Genomic DNA, 24,333 nt, shown 5'->3' with positions numbered 1-24,333 from the left:
AAATAAGCCTCAGGGTCATAAAACCTGGTCCCTGAAGTCAGTCAGGAGAGTACCTACTCATTAAGGGTCAGGTGTGTTCCCAACAGGCCCTCCTGACACACACACACACACACACACACACGGCAGTTCTGCAGGGCATGGCAGGTCTGGTGCGAGCAGGACGACGGCACGGCTTTGAGACGCGGCGGTCGTGTGGGGCAGAGTCCAGGCGCTCGGCGGAGCGTGGAGTGTGGATGGGAGCCCTAAGACAAGCCCCTCGTTTAACAAAGTCGTAACAAAGACTTGTATGTTCTGATGCAAACCCAAGGACCGCTCCAGTCTCAGTTCGTACGACTATTTGAGGAGAGTCTCAAAACTTAGTAAAACAAATCGTCTAGTATTCTACATCTGAAGCCCTTTGTAATAATCACCCTTTTTTTCTAATTTGAGAAGAAATATTTATATATCAAACAGTGTTGAATGTAAACACAATGCCAACCACCCTTTCAGTTTTATAAATCTACTTTTAGCTTTTATAGGCATGTAGAATCCCTCACTTGCCACAATCCTAAACATGAGAAAATACCCTTCTTTAAAAATTGTTACAAATATTTATTAAAAAGTGCAATTTAAAAGTTAGCTGGGCAAGTACATCATTGCAAATCACAAAAAATATGAGGAAAAAAATCCCAAAACAAAACGAAAACCAAGAAATACAAAGTTTTAAGAAAAGCTAGGAATGGACCCCGAAAGATGAGAAGGTGAGAAGCCAACGCTAGACCTATCAGGAGGTCGCTGCATTTTGCGCATGCAAAGGGCGATGGTGAAGATGCAGCGTGGCCTCCAGGCTCTGGCGCTGCTGGGCTGCTGCTGCTGCAATATTAGGTTATTCGTGGGGGGGGGGGGGGTTATAAAAATACCTTATGTACATGTGCGTGTGGAAGCATTTACAGAGTCACCAGAAGCTCGAAGTTTAGTGTCTCAGCAACTAAAATGCAACTGAAGCATCTGTTACTTAAATTTGGATTGGCTCAGTGATTTGAATGGAGATAAAAATCGAGTTGTCATCTTAGGGGGCAAGAAAAACAGTTCATCTACCCTTTTTGCCGTTACTCACAAGGCAAGGACAGCCTGGTCCCGAACTAGCCTTTTCTGTCATTACAATTTCTAACTACGTGTAATACATGGGTCAACCCCATCTCATCAAGGCAGAATGTGACAGGGTCTAAATCTGCTCAAGTGGGCCGCTCAGCAGCCATAGATTAAGGGTCACCCTAAAAATAAAATTACACCTCTGGGAGGAGGGGGAGAGGCTGTTGGGACAGCCGCCTGAATTCAGCCAGGCTGTGACCTCCCAGGACCTGGTCCACCCTTCACCCAGCTGTGCACACTCAGGGTCATGCTGCCCTTCCTCCAAGTCAAGACGCCTGGTGTTAGCACTCCCAGAGGGCAGTGCTTCTCACTGTTTCCCATCAGTTACTCTCACCACAAAAAGATACGCCTGGGGAAGCAATCTGATCCCTGCACTTATCCTTGAAGAAAGAACCACTGTGTCTTCTGACACAAACTGCTTCTGGGCCTCGTGGCCTCGTAATGACCAGCTCTTAGGGGCAGTGGAGGGAACAGTGGCTGCTGTCTGAGCAGGAGGAAGCCACCAAGGATGGATGGAAGGAGCAATGGCAAACACTCGCTGAGTCTGCAGATTTTTCTGGATTCCTCAGAGGCCCTCCATGGGGAGCAAGGTCCAGGGAGGCAAGGCCATGGCAAGTTGTCCTCGGGACAGGAGAGGCGGCGCCAGGAGTGTACAGTTGTTATGTCCCCTTCCCACTGGTCCCTGCAGTGCTGGGACGGAGGAGCTGCCTCAGTGGTGGGTTGCAACGAGAAAAGTCAGTGTGGGCTGTGTTTTCAGGAGAGGATGGTGCGAGCCAGCACAGGGCGGACCATGTGTCGTCCTCCCAGGTTCCTGGGCCGTCACAGCACTAGGAAGAGGACCAGCACAACCAGCAGGACCACAAAGAGGATGGCTATGGCGCACCACTGGCGCCGATCTGCGAGGCAGGACACAAGGGTTAGCTCTCAGGACTCCGCTTACCCTGAGCCAGTCACATGAAACTTAAGGCTACTCCTTGAAGCAGAAAAAGGACAGCATGTGTAAATGATGGGGGTAGAGAGGCTCTTGAGCCTGCCCAGGCACCTGGTCCTCCCAGGCTGCTTTGCTCCTGGCCTGCACTGCACCTGTATTTGCAGTCCCCACAAGCTGCACTGTGATAAGATTGTGTGGCCTGTCACAGGTCTTTAATTAAAACCTGTGGCGCTTAGCTTTCTGCTGGTGGTTATGCATCCCTAGAAAAGGTGTTGGCCCTGGCATTATGGATCAAAGCCCATCTGCTTTAATCTCCCACTGAGGTCAAATCATTTCATTCCGCAATAATCCTGTTCTCAGAGCACTATGGGAGGATGGAAAGGGGATGAAAGTTACAGCTGGTCACTTCAGGAAACAAAGAACTAAAAAAGCGAGCTCCAGGGATCCTGAGCATTCATCACACCACGCCTAATCAGGAAAGAAGTAAGGTTACTAACCAGTGACCATGTTCATAAGTCCACAGCTTTTATATCAGTGAAATGAACTGTCTTTTCTGAAACTCTGCCCTATCAATGATTTGGAGAAGGCACAGGAAATAAGGTGGCTAGAGTCCATCTAAATGGTTGACAGCAAGGAGGACCTGAGGGACAGAGTGGGCCCCTGGGGGAATCCCCAGCGCCAGCCCCAATCTGGACTGTGGCCGCCCTAACTCCACAACAGCTGCCTCCCAGGGTTGCTGTGAGACAGAGCCAGACAAGAATACCCTCACACACACTCTTAGGCTCAGGATGCTGCCCTCCTCAGGATGATCCTGAACTTGGGCAGGTGTAGAAAGCAGGTAGTCTTTCCATTGATGAGTCCCGCTATTTTCCCCAGCAAGTCAAACTGATAGAAAAAACTTTCACTATCCTATGAAAATGTAGGTCAACTGCTAGAGAGAAGAGCTCCATTTAAATAGAACTATAAACAAATTCTGATTCATCAGAAGTTTATTTGAAAGCCTGCAGATTTCAGCACAACATGGCTGCTGAGAATCACATCATAAAAAGGTCTGGCTCTGGCTTGTGTGGTTCGGTGGATTGAGCGCCAGCCTGCAATCCAAAGGGTTGCAGGTTCAATTCCAAGTCAGGGCACATGTCTGGGTTACAGGCCAGGTCCCCAGTTGGGGGTGTGCAAGAGGCAACCACACACTGATGTTTCCCTCTCTCCACCACTTTCTCTAAAAATAAATTAAAAAAAAAAAAGTCTGAATCTAGGAAAATAGATCATAAAACTCTCCACAAGGCAACACTAAGTCCACAAAACGTGAACTTTTAAAAAATAATTGAATGTTCTGGAGAGCAGAATCTTAAAGCAGCCAATACAGTTTCCTCTAAATGTTGTAGGTGAAGCAAATACCTTCTTGGTGATAACCAGCTTGCTCTGTGTCAGACATGCTAGAAACTCACTTTCTAACTGTGATGAGGGCAAAGACCCCAAGTCTACATGTTCCTTTCCTGAAGGAGAACTATTCCAAAGTAGGCAGGGTCAGCCTACTACTCCAGGTGCTATTTTTAATCCATTTAGCTGTCATTTCAGTGGTCAAGAAAGCTACAGTATCATTCTTTCACCTATGTAAAAATGTTTACACTAACCTAAAACCATTGCCATTGAAAATAGTCCATATTCTCCCAGGACAAAACAGTCCAGATAATTGCTTCCTAGCCACCCCACCCCCATCTCACACCTAATTCCTGCACTTCTCCCTCATGCCCAGGTACTCTGCCATTTTCAAAACCGGATTTCCAACACTGAACCAGCTCTCCACCTTTTGGCTTTTGGTTAGCCTCTACCAACCCCCTCCCCACCTGCCATCACTTTCTCTTCTGTGATTGCATTAAATAAGGGTTTTCATCAAGGAGAACATCCATGTGCAAGCTAGCACAACCCAGGAATGCTCATTTAAAGCCATTTTCCTTTGAAGTGGTAAGTTGCTTCTATGCAGCATGAACTAGGTAACCCCAGGGAGCAGTTACCCGAGCTGACTTCTGGGAGAAGGGGTGAGGACTAACCACAAGGGCTGTTGTGACCAGTCAAAAGTCCTAACCAGCTTCCTGCAAGCTCAAGACCTGCCTCAGGGTGCAGGGGAACAAAGGGAGCTCCAGTGGTAGTTTTTTCTCCTCCCCAAATATTTTCCTCCCCTAAAAAGTAAAGATGAACAATAGAATTTTTGGTAAGTGAGGGGAAGTAAACCTTGTTATCTACTCAAAAAGATATGCTTTGGGTAGAATGAGGAGATAGTGTCCCTTTCAGGTAATTCAAAAAAGTAAGTGTGGGGTCTTGGCGGATTTCTTCCCACAATGCAGGTGGCCGTGGGAAAGCCGATGTTTCGCATCTCAGGAGCTGTGGACCGTTGCTCGGTTACTGCCTAATCAAACTTCAGTGTGTTCTGTGTGTAAACTTTCCCAAAAGTTACGGAGGACAGAGACAAATACAGATTGCCTTGTTCTCAAACTGAAGCAGACACCACCAAGCAGGAGGCCCCGAACAATCTTTCTTGGGGGAGCAAGCGAAGATGAAAATGGAAACCACAGGCAACCTCTCCAAACTGAAGGGCCTTTCAGGCTAAATGCTCTGTTTTCTGGCTCTCTTTCCTAGACAAATATAACTAAAGTTCTTACTTTGCTCCCCAAACTTTCCTTTCAGGAGAAAGTAGAATAAAGCATAAACAAGTTTCAGTGCTATTTATACACACTGGACAGCTTATCACAATGCAAGTACTTTTCTAAATTATTCCTACCCAGAATACTGGGAAGCAGAGACACAGTGCATCTTTGTTCAATTGCTCTTCCCGAAACAAAACTGGTGTTGAAGTAGCTACTTGACTTTGCGACTAATACATACACTAGAGAGAGAGCTGGTGTTAAAAATGGTTATATAATACTTCATTAAAGCCCCTTTTTTTTTTTTTTAAACAGAAGGGTGGTGGAAGAGGAGAGAACAGAGGGAGTCAGAGAGATGACTTTGCAAACCTTTCAAAGTGTCAAAGGTGAACTAAGCTGGTGCCCATGTTAGGCAATGAGGAGCCTGCTAGAAGCATTTGTATATTTAGTCCTGGAAAGAAAGCAATAACTAGGGCTAGCTAGGAGCTTCCTTTTGTTTTGGATATAACAGGTCATCACCCCTTAGGGCCATCTTCTGCCTGTCTTACAATTTTTTTTAAAACACTTAATGCTAGTACATGGGAGATACTGTTAAATACTTGTACACTAATTATTACTATTTCAGTGAATTCTTGCCATGACCTTGAGAAGCAGGCATCACCCTCTTTTCTAATCAAGAAACTGAGCCCCAGAGAACCGTTCATGTAATTTCACTATGAGTTCAACTGCTGAAAAGCAAATATACATGTATTTAAATCTTGCCTCAAACGGGTAAGCTATTAGACTCCTATAACATGCGCCCGATGGGGAAAACAAGGTGTCAAGAAATAGGGCGTCCTCATGGGGGAGGGATGCTAAGGTCAAAAACACCTCATTTACCTCAAGGTGAATCTCAGTTCCTCCTTTGGCCAAGCCGCCCCAACCAAGTAAAGAACAAAAAAAACACTGCATTTTCTTTGATTTAAAATGTTATTTCTCATGTAATAGGGGAGGTAGGTTATAGTAATCAAAAAACAGACTCACTGGGACACACCTTCATATATAGTAACTAATTTGAAAAATGTTACTCTTCATCCCCATCCTTGTGCAAGTTTGCTGGAATATTTCACTGTGGATTTAAGTTCGATCCACAAGGGCACCCTGTTCTGAAATGGTAAGGGTTTTTCTTTCAGTGAAGTCAGTGCAGGATAAATAGCAACTGGCTCCTTAATTATTGTTTTAAAAATTTGGCAAGGAATTAGAGAAAAAATAAAATACAAAACGATTTTGTACTTGCAAAGAAAGTTGCTCCATTGGGAGAAAAGCCACCACCCACCAACCACTTGTGGAGAAATGTGCACAGGAAAGGGGTGTGATCGGGCACACCATGCCAGAACCCCCGAGACTGTTTCCAGAGTTAAGTAAGAATTCTCATGTGTTAAACACCATACATACCACTGGTCATGTGAGATACTTTAGCAAGTTTCTTCATCACATTGTCCAGCCGAGACTGAGTGCTCTCCAGCTCGTGCGAGAAATCATCCAGCATGCTAGAAAGGGAAGCGGACGTAGAAGGCAGCTGGTAAACCTGAAGCCTCGGAGACGCGCTGGTCACGGAATTACATTAGGATCTGGGCCTTAGTTTTAGCAAATGTGAGACAGGCACCACTGGGATTCAAACCCCAAACCTATTACTTGAAGTCCTTGGGACAGACAGGTTTTCGAATTCAGAATTTTTGGAATTTAAAAAAAAGCAGTGCATCTTATGTGCCATGTGTTAGCCAACATCCTCAGCAAGGCCTGGGGCAGCCCCCACAATCAAACATCTGAATGTGTCTGCAGAGAAAACTGTGTGCTTGGGCTAAGTTAGGGCTCTCCGGGCACCAGGAACTTGCCCATCAACAGCAGTCCCCCCCTCTTCTCTGTCACCACTTGGTGACTTGCATTCCTTTCTACCATGTCCAGTCCACCTAGTAAATGGTAGACTCTGCGGGCAGAGACACTGATACTCTGTTTGCTCCTCTACCAACACCCAGGGCCTCCCAAAGCAGGCGCCCAGTCAGAATTTGTAATAGTAAATGAATGTATAACACTGAACCCAAAATTGGGTTAGGAGACTTTCTGATATATCCTAGTGGACTTATCTTTTTTCTTTCAGAAAAAAAATTATAAAATGGTAAAGGTATTATGTATAGCATTTAAGAATGCTGATTTTGGTATCGTACTTCAGAGTTTAAAAAGATTGTGCTTAAGGAAAAACAAACCCAGTTGTGTTTCCCTGTGTGTTTTTACTTTCAATTTTTGAAGGGGAAGATTTTTTATTAATTGGAGTTAACTTTTTAAGTTTTTCTCATAAAGCTGAAATTTAAAATGCAAAGCAAAAAGTTCTGTTCGATGCAGTGGGACAGTCATGGGATGACAGTTAGCTCATGTCCTACCCTCTGGGGACACAGGTCCCCACAGGGGTCACACAGCCATATCTGCCTCATGTTCCCACCCATCTCAGCACTTCTCAAGCACCTGCTCAGAGGAGTCTGTGTCTGTTTTTGCAAGTGTTGAAAGATAGTAATAATCATAACTGCCTAAAACCCTGTTAATTTGCCTTTTTTGGAAAGGCTAGTCTGTAAAACAATAAAAATATAACTATAAATAAAACAGTTTCGGGGTTTACTAGTTCGTAACTGTCAGGCTCGCTAGGGGCCCTGTAGATGGCTTTCGCCCTCAGTCCCACGGCCCAAGAGGGGTGTCTCAGACTCACACTGCCTGCTCCTCCAGCTCCCCCCCGATGCGCTGGGACATGTTCTTCAGCACCCCGATGCTGCCAGAGACCAGCTCCAACTGCTCATCCTGCTGCTCCACGATCAGCTGGTGCCAGAGAAATGGGAAACAGGCAATTAAAATCCGTCCTACCTGGTTCCAAGCCCAGCACTCGAGCAGCTGCTAGCTGCTTTGCCAACTTGGGACAAGTCACATTCAGAAGCAAAGCCCAGAAACCAAAGGCCCAGGCCTTCGCCTTCAAGAACACACTGCTCAAAAGGCCGAATTGTGAAGCTACTGATACCTCCTGCTGCTCCAACTTGTGAACAGTCAGTGGGTCTTGAAACCACCAAGAAGGATTTACTCCGGTTGGCTGGAGTCCAACAAGGGAACAGACAATGGCCAAAAGCACCTGTGCAGTGACCACTGAGACACAGAGGTGCCGGGAAGAGGAAGCCCACCGCCAAGGTCAAGGTCTCAGTCCACAACAGACTTTAAAACACAAGGGAGGCCGGCAAATCTCTGGACGTGGGAGAGCCGTACACAGAGTCCTTTCTTCCCTCCTCAAGGATAAACCAGAGGAGGCCCTGTGGCAGTAAGTTACCTCAAGGACAACTGCTTCGCGATAAATACTTAATTGTGTGGTAGCCTCCTCACTTTTTGTTTAAAAAAAAAAAAAACTTTATTAACATCAATTTAAGCAGACAGCTGGTTAAGCAAACATGCTAATGGAAAAAGAACACATAACCTATATAAAACACATAAAATACAATATTTAAGAACCAACAGCTTCAGTTGGTAGATAATCTTCAAATCTTCAGATATATTATTATTAGCTTCCCTTTTTTCACTCTGACTACACATCAAAAGCAACAACACAGACATAACTAACCTCCCTTTCCTTCTTCCCTTCGCCTCCACTAAAGCAATCATTTTTCTATGTAATGAAACCAACAATAATTTTCAATGAAAAAAGCCAGGACTCAATTTTTCTGAAGGTGTGCCTTTTTAAAAATGAACAAAAAAACAGTAAACGAGTAGAGGCTGGGGTAGAGGGTTCTTTTGTTTTTAAGTCAGGGCCTTGTCTGTTTGGAGGCATGGCCTGCTTTTCCTAAGAGACCTAATCAAACCCAGCTCTCCGGAAACAGTCCTGCTCATCTAGCGGAGGTTTTGGAAACCCTTTATATGTGCCATCATCACACAGGTGGGCAGAAGTGGCTGCAGGGTGAGCTCTGGGCCAGACTGCCTGTCACTAGCAACAAAGCCAGGTGGCTGGCAGAACCGGGGAGGTGCCTGTCTCCACACCTGTCCTCAGCGGGTGGTTTCCCAGTACCTGTTGCTGAGCCTGCTGCTCCTCGATGAAATGGGAGTTGGCTAATTGGAGCTCGCGGTCCAGGCGCCCGTATTTGTCTGGCATTCCGGTGCTCCAGTTCTGGCCACCACTGTCTCCCAGCAGTGCCTGCAGGGGCCCACGGGGGAAGGGGAGATGAATAGTTATGGTCTCTGAACATGTGCCCCAACATAGCGACACAGAGAGCCCTCACACTGCTCACCATCTACTTCCCCGGGCCGCCTATACATAGTGGTGTAGGTTGGTGCCTCCCCTCCAATTAAGGAATGCCAAGAAGGGCGCTCTGTCCCCAGGCTTGCCCAGTGGGACTCACAAATGGGCTTTATCCCATTAAAATGCAAATAAATGTCAACTGGAAGTCAACAAACGCCCATCTATACACAGCTTTAAGATCTAAAAGCACTGAGTCTCCAGGAGGCCAGCTCTGCCTAGCACCCTTGGAAATTCACCAGAGACCCACAGGTTCTGGTCTAAGTGACTCTAGAACTCTGGAGTCCTATGATCCAAGAGATTTTTGGTTTTTGAAGGGTGTGAGGTGGTTCTTAGAATGACAAGAAGGCAAGTCACAGTCTCACACAGCAGGCACAAGAGCCAAGGAGCCATCCATGTGCGTTCAGTTTAACCCATGAATAAATCCCAATGCCTGCCAGCTGAGCTGAGAGGCTATAGGCTTCATAGACAGGGAACTGGGGGCAGCTTCACCAGGCAGGCACAGCCAGGATGGGTGCCTGACTGACCCCAGTAACCTGGGCGAGCGCCTGCCTTAACCTCAGCATCGCCACCAGGGCCCCAAGATGCCAGCGTCAGCTTCCCCAGTAGGAATTCAAGAAAGTTTGTAGTCAGAAAAGGATGAATTTGGGAGTGTCTTTCGTGCATGCAGAGGCCAGCCAGGAAGGTGAGTGCTCAGTGTAGGCAGCTGGTGATGGATCCCTGCGAACCTTTCTGACTAAGTTGGTCAGAGCGACCGCTCGTACCAGCCCTGCACAAAGAACCAGAACCCGCTGGTGACTTAGATTCTTTTTCCTTACAGAGTTGCCAGATCTTCTTACAGCTACTTTTTATCTCTGGAACTATTAAAAGCCTGATTGCTTGGTTCTCTATCTGAAAAGCCCCTCAACAATGAAACTGACCTCTGCATTGGACTTCAGAGGTGAATTCGGTCAAAGGGCCCCCCTCAGAGGCTAGGCTCCAGAGCTCAGGATGCGGAGCGTAATTCTGAGGTGGTTATGGGGAGGAGGATCGGGAAGTCTGGGAGCTTCCAGCAGACCGGGGCCTTAAGTTTAATTAATTAGGACTGGGCTGGATGGTGACTAACTTGGGTATCAAGCCGAGCAAGGGATTTTGCTGGTATTTTGGGTCAGGATTTAAAACATCTGCTGGTTCTGCTACAGAGACTAAGGACTGGAAATGCACATTTTGTTTGTTCATTCAATTATACTATCTAGAGATTAAGAGGAACAGAGGACAGGTATTGCTACGTCACTGTCACAAGGCAGGCAGACAGGAAGAAAAAAACCAACAATGACTTGAAAAATAAAATGTAGCAACAGGAACCAGGAAAGTTGAGTGAGGTGATATTTGGAGAGCCCCGGTATTGTTTGAGCTTTTACATTTACTTTCAAAATTAAGTGGGTCAACAAACACCCACAGGTATAAAGCAGGAATTTATATTATAAACTGCTGATTCCTAATTCCTAGTTAGTTAAAAACAGTGAGCTGATTTCTTGAGAGTCTACTAAATGGACTATTGGAAAATTTATGTAGTCTGAATAAAATTTAAATCAAGTCTATATTTTAGGGGACTGTTGTATGTTGTTTAAAAAGGACTTATTTTTTATCTGTTGGAAAGGAATTTCTATCAGTTATCAAAGTGTCTAATTTTAAAAATATACCTAAAATCCAAGACCTGCCCTCTTGTAGCTTTTATTTTAGCTGTGTCAACATCTGTGCTTTGGTTTCTGAAATTTATTAGGTTTCATAATTTATTTGTGATAACTAATAAAAACTGGACCTCACCTCAAAAAAAGATACTTAAAATGATGAAACGTTTAACACATTAAATTCACACACACTTAAGATTCCTCAAATGTCTTTCATTTTATTTTAAATTTCATGACATTTCAACCATAAAATAACTAGTGAGTTCTATGGGGTAGGCCATGTAATAACAGCTAGAAATTAACAACAAAAATACCACCAAAAAACCATGATACAAACCCTCCTTTACTATCAAGGAGCCTGGAGTCCAGCAGAGAAAAAGACAAGTAACTAAGCAATTACAGCCCTTAACAGAACCTGGCACACGGAATGTGCCCAGCAGGTGCAGAATAAATGGCTGTGTGGTAAGAACTAGAAGAGTAAGCACAGGCCATGTGAAATCCAGAGGAAAGAAGCAAAGGGGGGAGGGATGGAGGGAGGGCAGGTCGGGGACAGCCGACAGTGGAGCTGGGGCAGGCTGGTGACTGGCCTTTCACCAAACCTGCCAGCCTCCCCTCCAGGCTCAGCATGCACAGGGCTTCTGCTTGATCACAAGTTACCCAGATGTCAGCATTTTAAAATTCCAGTATTTAACCGTGTTTTTTCTTTGATCTGATACCGTATATTCAGATGTTTGCTCACCTGTCTGTTTTTCCTTTCAGCTAATGCCTGCACAGATGAAGCTGACATCTGGTCCTTCATGTCCTAATGAGGTAAGGAGAAGACCAAAAACAAATGAATATCGTTAGATGAGACAAAGTCATGGTCAACATTTTGTGCACTAGCAAAATACACATAATTTATTCATTTCTTAAAACAAAAAGACAGCATTCTTTGATTGATTTTAGTTTCAAAAATAAAGGAACTAAACAGAACAATGTCCCTTTAACAAGAGGTAAACTGGGTACTAAATTAATAATTTTCTAGAGGATTTTTTTGTTTATTTTTAGAGAGAGGGGAAGGGAAGGAGAAAGAGAAACATTGATGTGACAAACACCGATGGCTTGCCTCTCGTTTGTGCCCCAACCAGAACCAAACCCTCAACCCAGACATGTGCCCTGACTGGGAATCAAACTGGTGACCCTTTGCTTTGCGGGATGACACCCAACCAACCCCACACTGGTAGGGTGTGGGTACTAAATTTAATTAGGAGAGAAGAGGAAAGGAATACACCAGAAGCACTATTAAACGCTTATGCACATTATTACTGAATTTTCATGAAGCACCTGGGAAGCTATTATCTCTCGTTTACAGTTGAAGAGACTGAGCTCCAGAACGGCTCAAGGTACTTTCTCAAGGCCACATAGTCAGAAAATGGCAACCTGGGAGCTCAGGCACATGTGCTCAAGGGCTAGTGTCTTCAAGTATAATACATGTGAAAAACCATGCACTTCAGGGTAATACCACTAAGCACCTGCAAAAGCTTTCAAATAGTGATGCAACAAGCAGGTCACTTATTTTATTTGAGTTGGATTGATGTGAAGTATAGACCATTTCTAACACCAGAGTGAATTTCCAGAGTGGCATCAGAAATGATTTTGTATGGAAAGAAAAATAAATGGACCCATTACATAGAGTGAAGAAAAAAAACACTTTGTTAAATAGGACCCAATTTGCTATCATCTATAATAACTACAATCCAATATACTTTAAAATGATTCAACCTGAATACAAAATTACTGTAATATAATTTTTCTTAAAGGCTGGCAAAATACTTTATAACTTTCTTTTGGCCAGTTGACTGTTTTATGGATGCAAATGGTGAGGTATTAGGCTTTTAGAAACTCCTTCCAAGACCCATGGCAAGTGACTGGTAGACGGACAGTGCCGCAGTGTTTGCGCTTGCTTCTCCCGGGGGGAGGGGGGGGGGTCCGAGGAACAACCGCGTGGCTTCCTCCTCTTCTATAGGACTTCAGTTAGAATTCATTTGAATTGAAACAAGAATGATTAAAACCCTAGAGTATTCAGTGGGATCATATATAGCTGAGGTTGGTTTAGATTTCAGCTCCAAAAGCTACAACATTATGATGTATGGATTTGATTTAAAATCCTTCTTTCAAAAATTGCACTTTACACAATGTTTCTGATATTAGAAATACAAACTTTGGATTCTACTTCCAAATATACCAACTAACTTAACATTCAATATATTAACCTCTGAATTTCAATTTGCAAAATTTACAAGTACAACCTTGCAGAAAGAAAAACTCTAATGAATAAGGTCAAGAAATACATGCTTCACCCTGGCTGATGTGGCTCGGTTGGAGCACTGTCCCGTAACCGAGGTCACTGGTTCGATTCCCAGTCAAGGTATGTGCCTCGGTTGCAGGTTTGATCCCTAGTCAGCGTATGTGCAGAAGGCAACCAATCAATGTATCTCTCTCACATCAGTGTCTCTCTTTCTCTCTGCCTCTCCCTTCCCCTCTCTCTCTAATGAGAATAAAATAAACCTTTAAAAAAAAGTTCTTAAAAAAATATGCTTCACTACAAGGCACCATTTTAAATACCAACATCTACAGAAGTGTCCTTCAGGAAATATATTACAAAAAAATAAAAAAGGAAACTAGATTTATAAAATAAATAATGGGGGAATTGCTTACCTTACCCAAAAATACCTCACCGAACAATGGAGCTTCCTTATCAGAAGAGCTTTCTGAACTGGCTAGAAATGAGGAATGTCTAATCCAAATGCTCATCACAGAGATGGGGGCCCTGGGGCTCCAAACATGTTACTGCCCCATTAAAGTGTTTATTTATATACAGTTTAGATATCTATATACAGAAAGGCAGCTGATGAGCAAAACAAGGAATGAGAATAAAGTTCGGTGATAACCTACCATTTGAAAAAATTTCAAAAGGAAATCATGTGATATAAAGCCTTTGGCAAACATATACCAAGGTTCCTGCCTAAGATGACTCTTACAAAGCCATATGTTAGCACTGATACAATCCCAAGTTTTTTTATTCAAGGAAGCTGCTATCTAGTGCATATGTTAAAGACAGCTGGTTGTCTTACATCTACTTATGCTAATCAGACGGCTTAGCCGTACACTTCCAAAATACAAACGTATCTGAATGATATAAGATTCTATTCAAGTGATACTTCTGCTTGGGCTTTTAAACAATAGGTTGTTTTCTAAATAATCTGAGACTATGTATTTGCTCACTTGCACTGGTTTTTGCACTCTGAGAGTGCCGCTTGCTCTAGATGACTCCCCAAAGCCTGTCAAGCACTCGTACATGGGAATGTCAGTAACACGGGTGGCAAGAGTTCCAGAAGCTGAAACTCAGATGGTGAGAGGCTGCCATCCAAACCCAGAAGAGTCACTCTTCACAATGCAAAGTGATTACAAATCCATCAAGAAACCAAATGGTTTCTACAATAGCAATTCTTCCTTTGGCCCAGAAACAAAGCACCATGAGAAATAAAGAGGAGAAAGATAACTAAATGGGTTTGGTGGAGCGGGAGGTATAGAAGAGTAGACACAACTGAAGTAAAACTTCCCAAAGCCAGCAGCAGGCTCTCATTTCTGCTCTGAGAAACAGGCCCGACCATGAGACTAAAGACAGACTTCTTTTTTTTGAAGAGAAATTCTATGTGGGAAACTGGTGTTTAATTCACATGGAAAAGTGGTTTCAGAGTGGATATATTAGTTTGCAATTAAGAAAAGCGTTCTGCGAAGTCCGGCTACTTTCACATAGATAGGACGACAGGGTCACACTTCTTACCCTGACAACTTGCCGAGTACTTGTGATGAAGGATTTTCTTATGCTCAACTCCGTTGCGTCGAGATTGAATTTCCTAGGATTTGCTTCCACGATGCGTGGGTCAGAGTTAAGGTAAAGCCGTGTCATCAAAAGCCTAACAAACCCCATCATTTCAAACCACAGAATTTTTCACAGGTAAGCAGTAAGGTCTGGCCCCACGTTTCTGAAGATAGTTAACTCGACACTAATCAGCCTCAAACTTCCTGTGCTCACTGTTGCAGGAGGACCCTTGTCCCAAAGGCATGGACATCTGCCGGCTTAGGAGCCGGTGCCTGGCTGGGCTTTTCCAGGGGCCTGCCAGTACTTTGTGTCTATTTTTCGACTCCAGATCACCTTGCCTATGATGGCTTTTGCAAGCCTTTTGCATTTGCCATTCCAAACCGTTCCGCTAATGTGGAGAAGTTAACCCTGCTTCTTAATCTAGAGAGATGGAGGCCTCTCCAGCAAAGCTACCCCAGATCTCCTCACCCTAGCCCGGTCCTGCCACCCTACAGCAGACACTATCGCATGGCTCTCTGGACTGTTCTCTCAGAGTCTGCAGTGTATGTCTGTGCTACAGTCTGACTAATGTCTGTCCCCGAGTCCCCCCCTACTGCTCACTCTTAAGTTCCACAAGGGCTGATACACTGTTCTGCTTATCAATCCCATCTCAGCAACTAACAAAATGTGCAGCATGTGATACACTCAATAACTCAATATTTATTGCAACTTGTGTCCTCTTTCTCTGATAATTTCTCTCTCCCCCAATCTTTTTCTTTTCCCTCCTGTCTCGAGGGAAAACGTATCTTCCTATAACTGTGCTTTTGATCCCACCCCCTCATATTTTGTTCCATTCATTTTAGAAAACACACTTGTCTTTTAATAATTTAGAAGGTGCTGGGGTCATTATGATTAATAGAAATGATGCAGTTCACACATCAACTGTGTATGAACCTGCGGAGTAGGGAGTGATCCTGACAATCTGATTTCTTTGATGTTTTATCTCACTTAGAAAATAAAATAGAACATCAGTCCATGCAACTGGCATGTCCTCAATCTAAAGTTTTGATTAAACGGGATGTTTCCAGTGGAAAAGGCCACACCATTTCAGCTTTTACAGTCCTCTGGCCTGTCAGTCAGGTCAGCGGACTCATTTCCCATCGACGGCATCACTTAGTAATAATACAGTAGGCCTGCTTTTACTAAATGCTGTTTCCGGAAAAAAGGCACCTCTCCGATGGACACTGGCGCTGTCACATCACTTCTTGAACAGGGAAAGGCCGGTCTACAAAAGGATTTTTTTGATTTCTAATCACCAACATCTGTAATATAACACTCATATGTGTATACCTTTATGTAGTGCCGACTACTAACACTTGTACAGAACTCACTGTGTCGGGTACCATTCTAAGCTATTTACCTGTTAAACTTGCAACAACCCTATGAACAAGGTAGTTATTATCCTGACTTTCTACTGGAATGGACACGGAGGCACAGGGCACCTGAACACATGATCTGACTCCAGGGTCCGAGTGCATAACTACTGCGCTAGCTGCTCCGTGTTGCAGGATTTGCCCTGCACCATATAAGAATTTGTCCACTCTACCTTAGCAGCTGGGCAATTATGTTAAGTGTACCATGGTCCAAATGAGAACAACATCGATAGATTATGAAAGGAAATGCCTAAGCTATGTGCTTAAAACCGCTGGATGGAAACTTGCTCCTCTGCCTCTTGCCCCAAATGGCTTAGGCAGCACTGACAAGGATATTGATGGTTTCGTCGAGGTCCTCTAGGTCCCACTCGATGCTCCGGAGGTTGTTTCTCAGCTCGTTGGTGGTCCAGTCGATTTCCTCCCTGGTGGCCGTGGAGGGGTCCTGGAGGAGCTCTGTCCATCTCTGAAACAGTCCCTGGGCAGTGTTGACGGCCTTCTGCACCTCTCTGTAATCAAGGTGGGGGAAGGGGAGGAGTCACAGACCGCAAGCTCCAGGGACAAGCTTGCGCATGGCTTAAGTGAACATTTATGGTCACACACCACCCTTGGCAACAACGGCCATTCCCAAAAGTGTATTAAAGTCTTTATAGAAGGCTCTTCATGGACAAATATCAAAGTTCAAAACTTTAAAGTAACAGGCTAAGTATTATGTTCTCAGCTGAGCTCCAGAATAAAATAGCCATTATTTAAGCAGCTATAATAATCAAGTTTGTTTGAGAAGGACAAAAATTTAACTATGCTCCAAACAGACTGTGCTAGAAGTATTAGAAACAACCCTACAAATTAACTAAAGGGCCATTAACATTCCCACATGCTGCCACTGGGTGGGACAGTAATTCACATTAGATGGAAAAGTCCTAATACAGCTTTTCTTTTCTTGGAGGGGAGTGTGGGGGAGGTAAAAAGGGTGGAGGAAGGGTTACTCTTACTCAGCTAATCTTTTTAGAGGTTAGTATTTTTATTTGGGACATTTTAAAACCCCAAGTCTCATGAGATGATTTCCCGACATTATAGGCTTTAAATACACGCACTCTCCTGGGCTAAGCGATGCTGTTGAGCAGATTGGTGTGTTGCTTGGTTGGAGAGGGACTAGGCCGTAAGTGCTATGGTCTAGAATTCTTCTAGACCAGATATATGGTCTAGAATTCTTCTAGACCAGATACTGTCACAAGGTTTTAAAAACATCTCCTTACCCCCATGGGGCCAATATCCACCATTTAAATGTTGTCATCTAACACTACCATATATAAAGCCAAAAAACAGAGTCACTTTATAATTGCATGGTCTCTTGTGTACAGCGATAATGACTACTGCTCCCAAAGAAAGAGATCTGTTTTGGTTCTTCTGTGATTTCTTAACCAGTCGTTCTGTGTATTCAATCAGGGTGTTTGTTGTCTGTCACTTTAAAACAGAATTTGTATGCATCCTTTTCCCGCTGACATTTCAAGTACCAGAAGAGAAAGCACTAACAAAAATGAAGCAAAGTGTCTGACAATATTTCGTCTGGCATACTGATGAGAGGGAGAAGGCTGAGTTTTAAAATACAGACTCCACATGGCTACGGGGCCACGGCTGAACAAATCACTGAGCTCCACGGTCCACAGTGCATCTACAAGGTACGTTCATGTCCAGTTTACATGCTGGGCAAGTTCCCTCCTTGTTCCTCTCGTGTCAGCCTTTACTTCAGTGCTGATGAGAAACTATTTGAGACAAAGAGGGGAAGGTCTAAGGCGGTGAGATGTAAATCCACTATCTTTACCCTTCATCGAGGTTTCTGGCTGATGTGGTGGAGAAAGAGGTACGCATATTCCCATTATACAAGACACTTGGTTTATTTGTACATGTGGAACATCATGTATGATAATGGAAGGCAGTTAAAGAGGGATCTATAACAATATATCATTTTAAAGAATATAAAATTTATCAATTCTGTAAAGTAAATATAAATTCCCTTTTGAGAACCAGGAACTTCAAACCTAAGAAGCCCGGGCTAGGGCACACTACTTTCTCCACCGCTGGTACACAGCTGTAAAGCTGGGATCGGATTTTCTTAAGTAGCAATCCATACTTTTTTTTTCTTCTTTTTTTGGGGGGTGTGGTCTGAAGACTGCTTTGTACTCTTCAAAATTATTGAAGACTCCAAAGAACTTAAATTGATATAGAACTTCAAACATATTTAAAAATAATTATTAACAATTACAATGAACTTACATGTTAACATATTTTTGTAAAGACTAACTTTTAAAAAAACTAGTGACAAAAATGGCACTGTTCAATATTTTTATTTTTTCAAATCTCTTTAATATTTGGTTTAACAAAAGACAGTTGGATTCTCATGTCTGCTTTTATATTCAGTCTGTTGACATAGATTTTGGTTGAGTATATGATGAAAATCCAGCCTAATACAGTTACATAGTTGGGAGAAGGAGGGCTCTTTTAATAGTTTTTGCAGATAACTGGACCAAAGCACAACAGATGGCAGTTTCTCAAAGGTTTTGCCATGTGGAACCTGGAACTTTATCAATGACTTTTTGGACTATCGTACATGACAGCCTACTGCTGTGTCTTGTATGTTGAGTAGATCCTTTACCCACGCAGGATTGTGTAACACCGTGGACTGCTCATGTGGAAAGTACTACTTTACTGAGCGTCACAGATCTTTCAAATGCTGGCTCAGTTCATTACACAACATCCAAAATCATATAATATCACCACCAATCTCACCAAAAACACTTAAATATTGAAAATTTGTAAGATGATAGTAGTTGATAGAAGCTTACCAAAATTCGATTCGGGGGGGGGGGGGGGGGGGGGGCTCTAATTTTGTCATGTGTTTTCCCTGAAGTGACAGGTTTGCCCCATTCGTTATAAAGAAAGTATCTCAAGTATTTTTAGACAATTTTGAGATTTGAGAACAAAGGCCAGTCTGAATAATCAGTTTGTCAGTCATTCTTTCAGGTAAAAATGAGCTTCTGTGTGGGGAAAAACTAGATGTTTCTGCTTTTCCTGGACACAGCCACCTCATTTCACAAGAGAGCAAAAGCGCTTCATGTGTGCTCCCATTTTGTCACAGAGAACACAGAACTGTACATGAGGGCAGGGGCAAAACCTTTGCAAATCGCACATCTGATTAATGACATACCTAGAATATACTTTTAAAACTCTCAAAACTTAACAAGAAAACAAACTCAATTTTAAAAAGGGCAAAAGATTTGAACAGTCACTTCACCACAGAAGACACAGGTGACAACTAAGCACATGAAGATGCTCAAAATCTTTAGTTACCAGGAAAATGCAAATCAAACCCACCGGGAGACACCGCTACATACTTATTGTAGCAGAGCTTAAAGAAGGAAACGAACACCAGCACCAACAATGCCAGGTGCTGACCAGGCGGTAGAGAATCTGGAACTTGCCTGTGTCACTGGACATGCAAAATGGTGCAGTTACTTTGGAAAACAGTTCAGCTGTTTCTCCAAATTAAGCGTACACTTACCAAATGACCCCCAAATCCCACCCCTAGGTGGGTAAACGGTACTTTTGCAATTACTCTTGTCTGTTAAAAACAAACAAACAAAAAAAAGCCGTCTTTACTGAGTTACCTAGAGTTCCGTACAATTTTGACCTCAACCTGCTGCTGCCACAGCTGCCCTGGGATGACGGCACTACTGCCGCGGGCGAATGCAGATCAGAGTTGCAAGTGACTTGAATGCATCCTCATGTTCAGTGTACTTGACACTACAGCCTTCGTACCTGTAGTGTCAGACCCGTTTTCTTGAAACTCTCACTTCCTTTGGTGTTGTGACACTGCTCTCTTCCACTTGCTACTGATTTTCTATCTGTTCTTCCTCCACTCGGTCCCCGTGTTTCTTCCTCAGCAGTGTTTTCACAGCTTCTAGGTAGGTGTTGTCCACACTCACAGGTTCAGAAGATCCCTTTAAGCTAATGACTCCCCAACTGCGTTTCCACCCCTGACCACCCACCTAGGATTAACTCCGAAAATTTTAGCTGCCTATAGGATCATTCCATTTGCTTCAGACCAAACAAACCATGTCCTCCCTACAAAAAAGGCAAGTATTCAAACAAAAAGATAAAACGGGTTAAAAATCTGCTTCCTTCTCTAACTTCCCCATTTTAGTAAACAGTGCCACTGTTTTCCAAGATTCAAAACTTGTCTAGACAAGCGTCATCTTTGACTCTTCCTCTTCTCACCTTGCACAACCTCTACTTTAGCCCAGTCACTGGATTTTAGATCTGCAAGGAACTTCCAAGGTAACTAGTCTGCACTCACTGAGCAAGGAAGAGAACTGGGGCTCAGCCCTCTTGGCTACTTGCCTCAAGCTCTGCTGACTGAGTGCCGGGCACCTCTCACCACTGAGACCTGTTCCATTCCATCATTGCTAGGCCCCAAATGGATTTTCTTTGTGGACTCAGGAGACCTGGGTTTGAACCCTGAAAAGTTGTTTAACCGTAGGCAAGGGAAGAGTGGCTGCTAGTGAACACTGCCTCCCAATTAAGAATTCATGGTAGGAAAGAGATTAAATTTAAACTCCTCTGCAGTGTATTCCATGCCTCCTGTTCCCTGAACTGGCCGACTTTAATATCCAACCTGATTTTTCACTAAAACAAATTCGGTTTCAGTTGGCAGGCCGTCTTCCCTCCCTCCCTTTGCTCATTCCTGGCTCTAGACTTGTGTGTGTATTTCCCCAGCCCTGGGGAGTCCTCACCCCTCTGCAAATGAAAATCAGACATTTCCTTTAAGGCCCAGATTGGACCCTACTTGCGTCACTAAAGTGTCCTGGACCAGCATTTCCACTCGGGTCTTTCCTTTTTTCAAACTCCACAGCACCTCAGCTATATTCCAAAATCTTGCACACAATGCATATTGTCTTTCCCCTACTCTCTCTGCATTCTGCATAGTGTTCTCCAAACGAGACTACAATTTCAGGAGCCAATACATTTATAACCAATGTTTACAAAGTTGTTTTTACAATGAAACATCTGATTCTGATTTTTAAAAAGTAGGAAATGAGACTTGACTTACATTCAGCTGTACTGGACCAAACTTCCTCTGTGAACAAGAATTAATTTTTCTCACAGTGACCATACCAATAAACAGAGATTTCTCAGCACTGTGAACAGGACGCGCAATGCTTGCCTTCAAGGGGCTCACGGTTGAAAAGGCTCTATTTATAGACAATAGCTGCTGAGGGGCTAGCACAACATGACACATGCCGTCCTGCTCGTCTGCTCACGCATGCCAGTATTTCAGCACTGGTGCGCAGCCGAGGTCCTGGAAATGAAACTGGTGGGACAGGACATGGACATGAACCAGAGTAGAAGAACCAGAAGCAGAGTGCTAGAGACAGCTTAGTGGTGGCACCAGTAGGACCCGATGACTGAGTGGACACAGGACTGAAGGAGAGGGCGGAGTCAGGAGTGCCGAGGGCCATGAGGAGGATGGGCCGGTCAGGCGTTTACAGGCAGGGGAAGGAAAAGAAAAAGAGGAGAAAACCCGAGCGGGGGTATGGAGGACTGTGCTGCGTCAGAGTGACGGTTCGGGGTGTGCGCAGACACACTGGGAGTGGCTGCGGCAACAGGAACAGTGAGGTCACCCAGGGAGAACACACAGGGGATCAACCGGGAGGCTGCGCTGACAGGATGGCTGAGAGGACACAGGCCGGCCACAGGTGGTCAGGGGAGTCAGGAGGGTCGGGCGTGGAGTGTGAATTACACCACAGCGTGTACACCACGGTGAAGGTCTGCACCAGCCAGGGCCACTCCTGCCCCAAGAGGCACCCCTGACCCCCCGGTTGTGGGCTTTTTCCTCTGCTCTGGACAAGACTTCCATGGTGTCAGAAACGAGCCTCAAACCCAGGCATTCATCACTGCATATTTAGGACAACTTTCTAACTGGTCTCCTTTTCAGTCTTTCCTCACACCCATGTCTCCAACACTGCTACCAAATCAATGTTCCTAAAACCCTAATTTCATGTCATTTCTCTGCTTTAAAAACCGCCAGTGGCCTCAAGATGAGACTCTCCTTGGCACTATTCTGCTTTGTCCTGTGAAGTGTTAACAGTATGAGGAGAATCAGGCCATTCAAATTTGAATCCTGGGTCTACCACTTACTAGCTGTGTAGCCTTGGGCAAGTAGCTTAACCCTTCTGTGCTCCCTCAGCTCTTCATCCCTAAAATGTGGCCAATGCTCACATCTTGGAGCTGCTCTTATGAAGTGAAAAGTCTTTCTTAGCACACAACACCTGGCATAGGAGTGGCATCCTTTAAAGGCTGGCCATTGCTATTATTACCTCCCCCCTAGAAAAAATGTCCAACTCCACCGGGGATGTTTGCCTTGATGACTTCTAAACAAACAGTGCTCATCTCAGGGCCTCTGCTGAGGGTGTTCCCATCAGGAGCAAGCCCCACCCACCCCCCACCCCCAAGAGCACTCATTCACCATGTGTGCTACACAGCCAAGGTACTGGGCTGGATATACAGGGAGAATAAACAGTCCCAGCCCCCAGAGCTCATAGTCTAATAATGAGAGACAGAGGAAGAGGAGCAATAATGTGCTGCTGGTGCCAAGGGAAGCACTTCCTGGAGACAGTGCGGATGCTGGCACTGGATCCTGAAAGCCGACTAGGCGAATCAGGTGCAGAGCAGGGCCACATGGAGCAGGGGCATCCGATGCTGTGGTCATGGTCCCTGTACTGGGTCAGGTATGGCTGGAACTCTGAGAGGAGGCAGGCAGAGTGAGAGGAGGGAAGAGGTAGGTTGGACCACCAAATCATGAAGTCTGGGCTTTATTCTGTAGGCCACAGGCAGCCACTCAGTGGCATTAGGTAGGGAATCCTTGCTTGGGCTCTGTGCTGCCCAATACGGAAGCCACATGTGGCCACCGCAAGCTTGAAATGCACTACTGTGACTGAGGAACTAGAATTTTAATTTCAATTAATTTAAATGGAGAAACTCATACAGAATTCAGTTACTGGAAACTTTTTAAGTATGCTTGGAACAATTTGGATATGTAAATCTACTTTCTCAACTCTAAATTTAATAAACTCTAAAAAGAGAGAAGTATTTCTGATGACAATTTAGCATCCAAATTGAGATGTGCTATAAGTGTAAAATACATACCAGATTTTGAAGACTTAGTACAAAAAGTAAAATATCTCAATAATCTTTATTGGTCAATCACAGGTTGAAATATTTTGAACCTGTTAGGTTGAAGAGGACAGTAAAATTAATTTTCCCTGTTCGTTTTTACTTTTTAATGTGGCTGCTAGGCAATAAAAACTGGTGTATGCGGCTCCCAGCGTGTAATAGTTCGGATAGCACTGATCCAATCCAGCCAATGGCACATGAAAGAGGAAAGAGGCTGGGGGCAGGAAGACCAATTAGAAACTCTTTGATAAAAATCCAGATGAGACAGGCCTGAATTATCTAAATTCCACCCATCTTCAAAACCTATCCAAGACTTAATACTACCTCTGAAAGCTTTTGCAGTCAAAACCATCCCTAATGAGTCACCCTTCTCCGAACTCCTGGGGCACTTACCTTCTGCAGCATTAACTTCAGCACATAATCATTCATGACCTGTCATTTCTACTTAAGTTTTGAGGTCAGTGTTGCTCAGCTTAGACTATTAGCTCCTAGGGTAAGGACCACAATTTAGGCATCTTTAATTTTTCCACACTATGTGATGCATTTTCAGTACTTTTAATAAGCCGAGGTACATGGCTTCCCAAATACTCTGTCATATATACAATCTGGAGACACTCGTGTGGCTAACTTTACCTTTGCACAGCAGAAGATAGTGCGAGTCTCATTTCCTTGAGACACATTAAGGACAATAAAATGATGTCAAAACCAACCCAAGACTCCAGGCCAATGTACCAATAAAGCAGTTATATCTAATCGGTGAACAAACATCGGGAGACGGTATTGGATACTCTCAGGGAAAAACAAAATGTCAAGATGGCAGAGCGATTTAACATTTTCATACATTCCATTAAAAATCAAAAAATGTCTGATTTTCTCTGGTCTCTACAGCCAGGGATAACCTTTGCCACCTATGCAACTAAGAACTTCCATTCAGGGGGAAAAGACACAACTTTAACCTTTAAAAATTAATCCCTAAATCAAACCTTCTAATAACACATTTTCTAGGTAGAGAGCCACATTTTATTAGAAAAAACAAAAAACCCCTACAACTTAACATTTTCTGATCTAAGTTAAAGTAAGGTGAAGAAAAACCTTTTTAAGGAGCTGTTAAGAAGTGTATAAATATATTTTACTATATCATGGATAATAAAGTATTCC

At 43.9% G+C, this 24,333-nt stretch overlaps 1 protein-coding gene across 6 annotated transcripts in view; it reads right to left on the bottom strand.

Annotated features, from left to right (window-relative positions):
- The window catches only part of STX6 (syntaxin 6), a 31,489-nt gene that overhangs the window by 5,743 nt on the left and 1,413 nt on the right, over positions 1-24,333 (bottom strand). For 2 of the 6 annotated variants that reach the window (XM_053915355.1, XM_024552920.3), the window contains exons 2-8: positions 16,285-16,454; positions 14,498-14,592; positions 11,411-11,473; positions 8,774-8,899; positions 7,442-7,548; positions 6,139-6,233; positions 1,841-2,027 (exon numbers count right to left, since the gene is read on the bottom strand). In XM_053915355.1, the coding sequence (XP_053771330.1) occupies positions 1,951-2,027; positions 6,139-6,233; positions 7,442-7,548; positions 8,774-8,899; positions 11,411-11,470 (465 nt within the window). In that variant the 5' untranslated portion in view covers positions 11,471-11,473; positions 14,498-14,592; positions 16,285-16,454 and the 3' untranslated portion in view covers positions 1,841-1,950. The other 4 variants (XM_045189061.3, XM_045189067.2, XM_045189060.2 and 1 more) reach the window with 3 other exon arrangements.

Source organism: Desmodus rotundus, chromosome 12 (assembly GCF_022682495.2).
Source record: "Desmodus rotundus isolate HL8 chromosome 12, HLdesRot8A.1, whole genome shotgun sequence".
Taxonomy (NCBI): Eukaryota; Metazoa; Chordata; class Mammalia; order Chiroptera; family Phyllostomidae; genus Desmodus; species Desmodus rotundus.
Note: the sequence above shows the minus strand (reverse complement) of the source record. Positions and strands in the feature narration are given on the sequence as shown.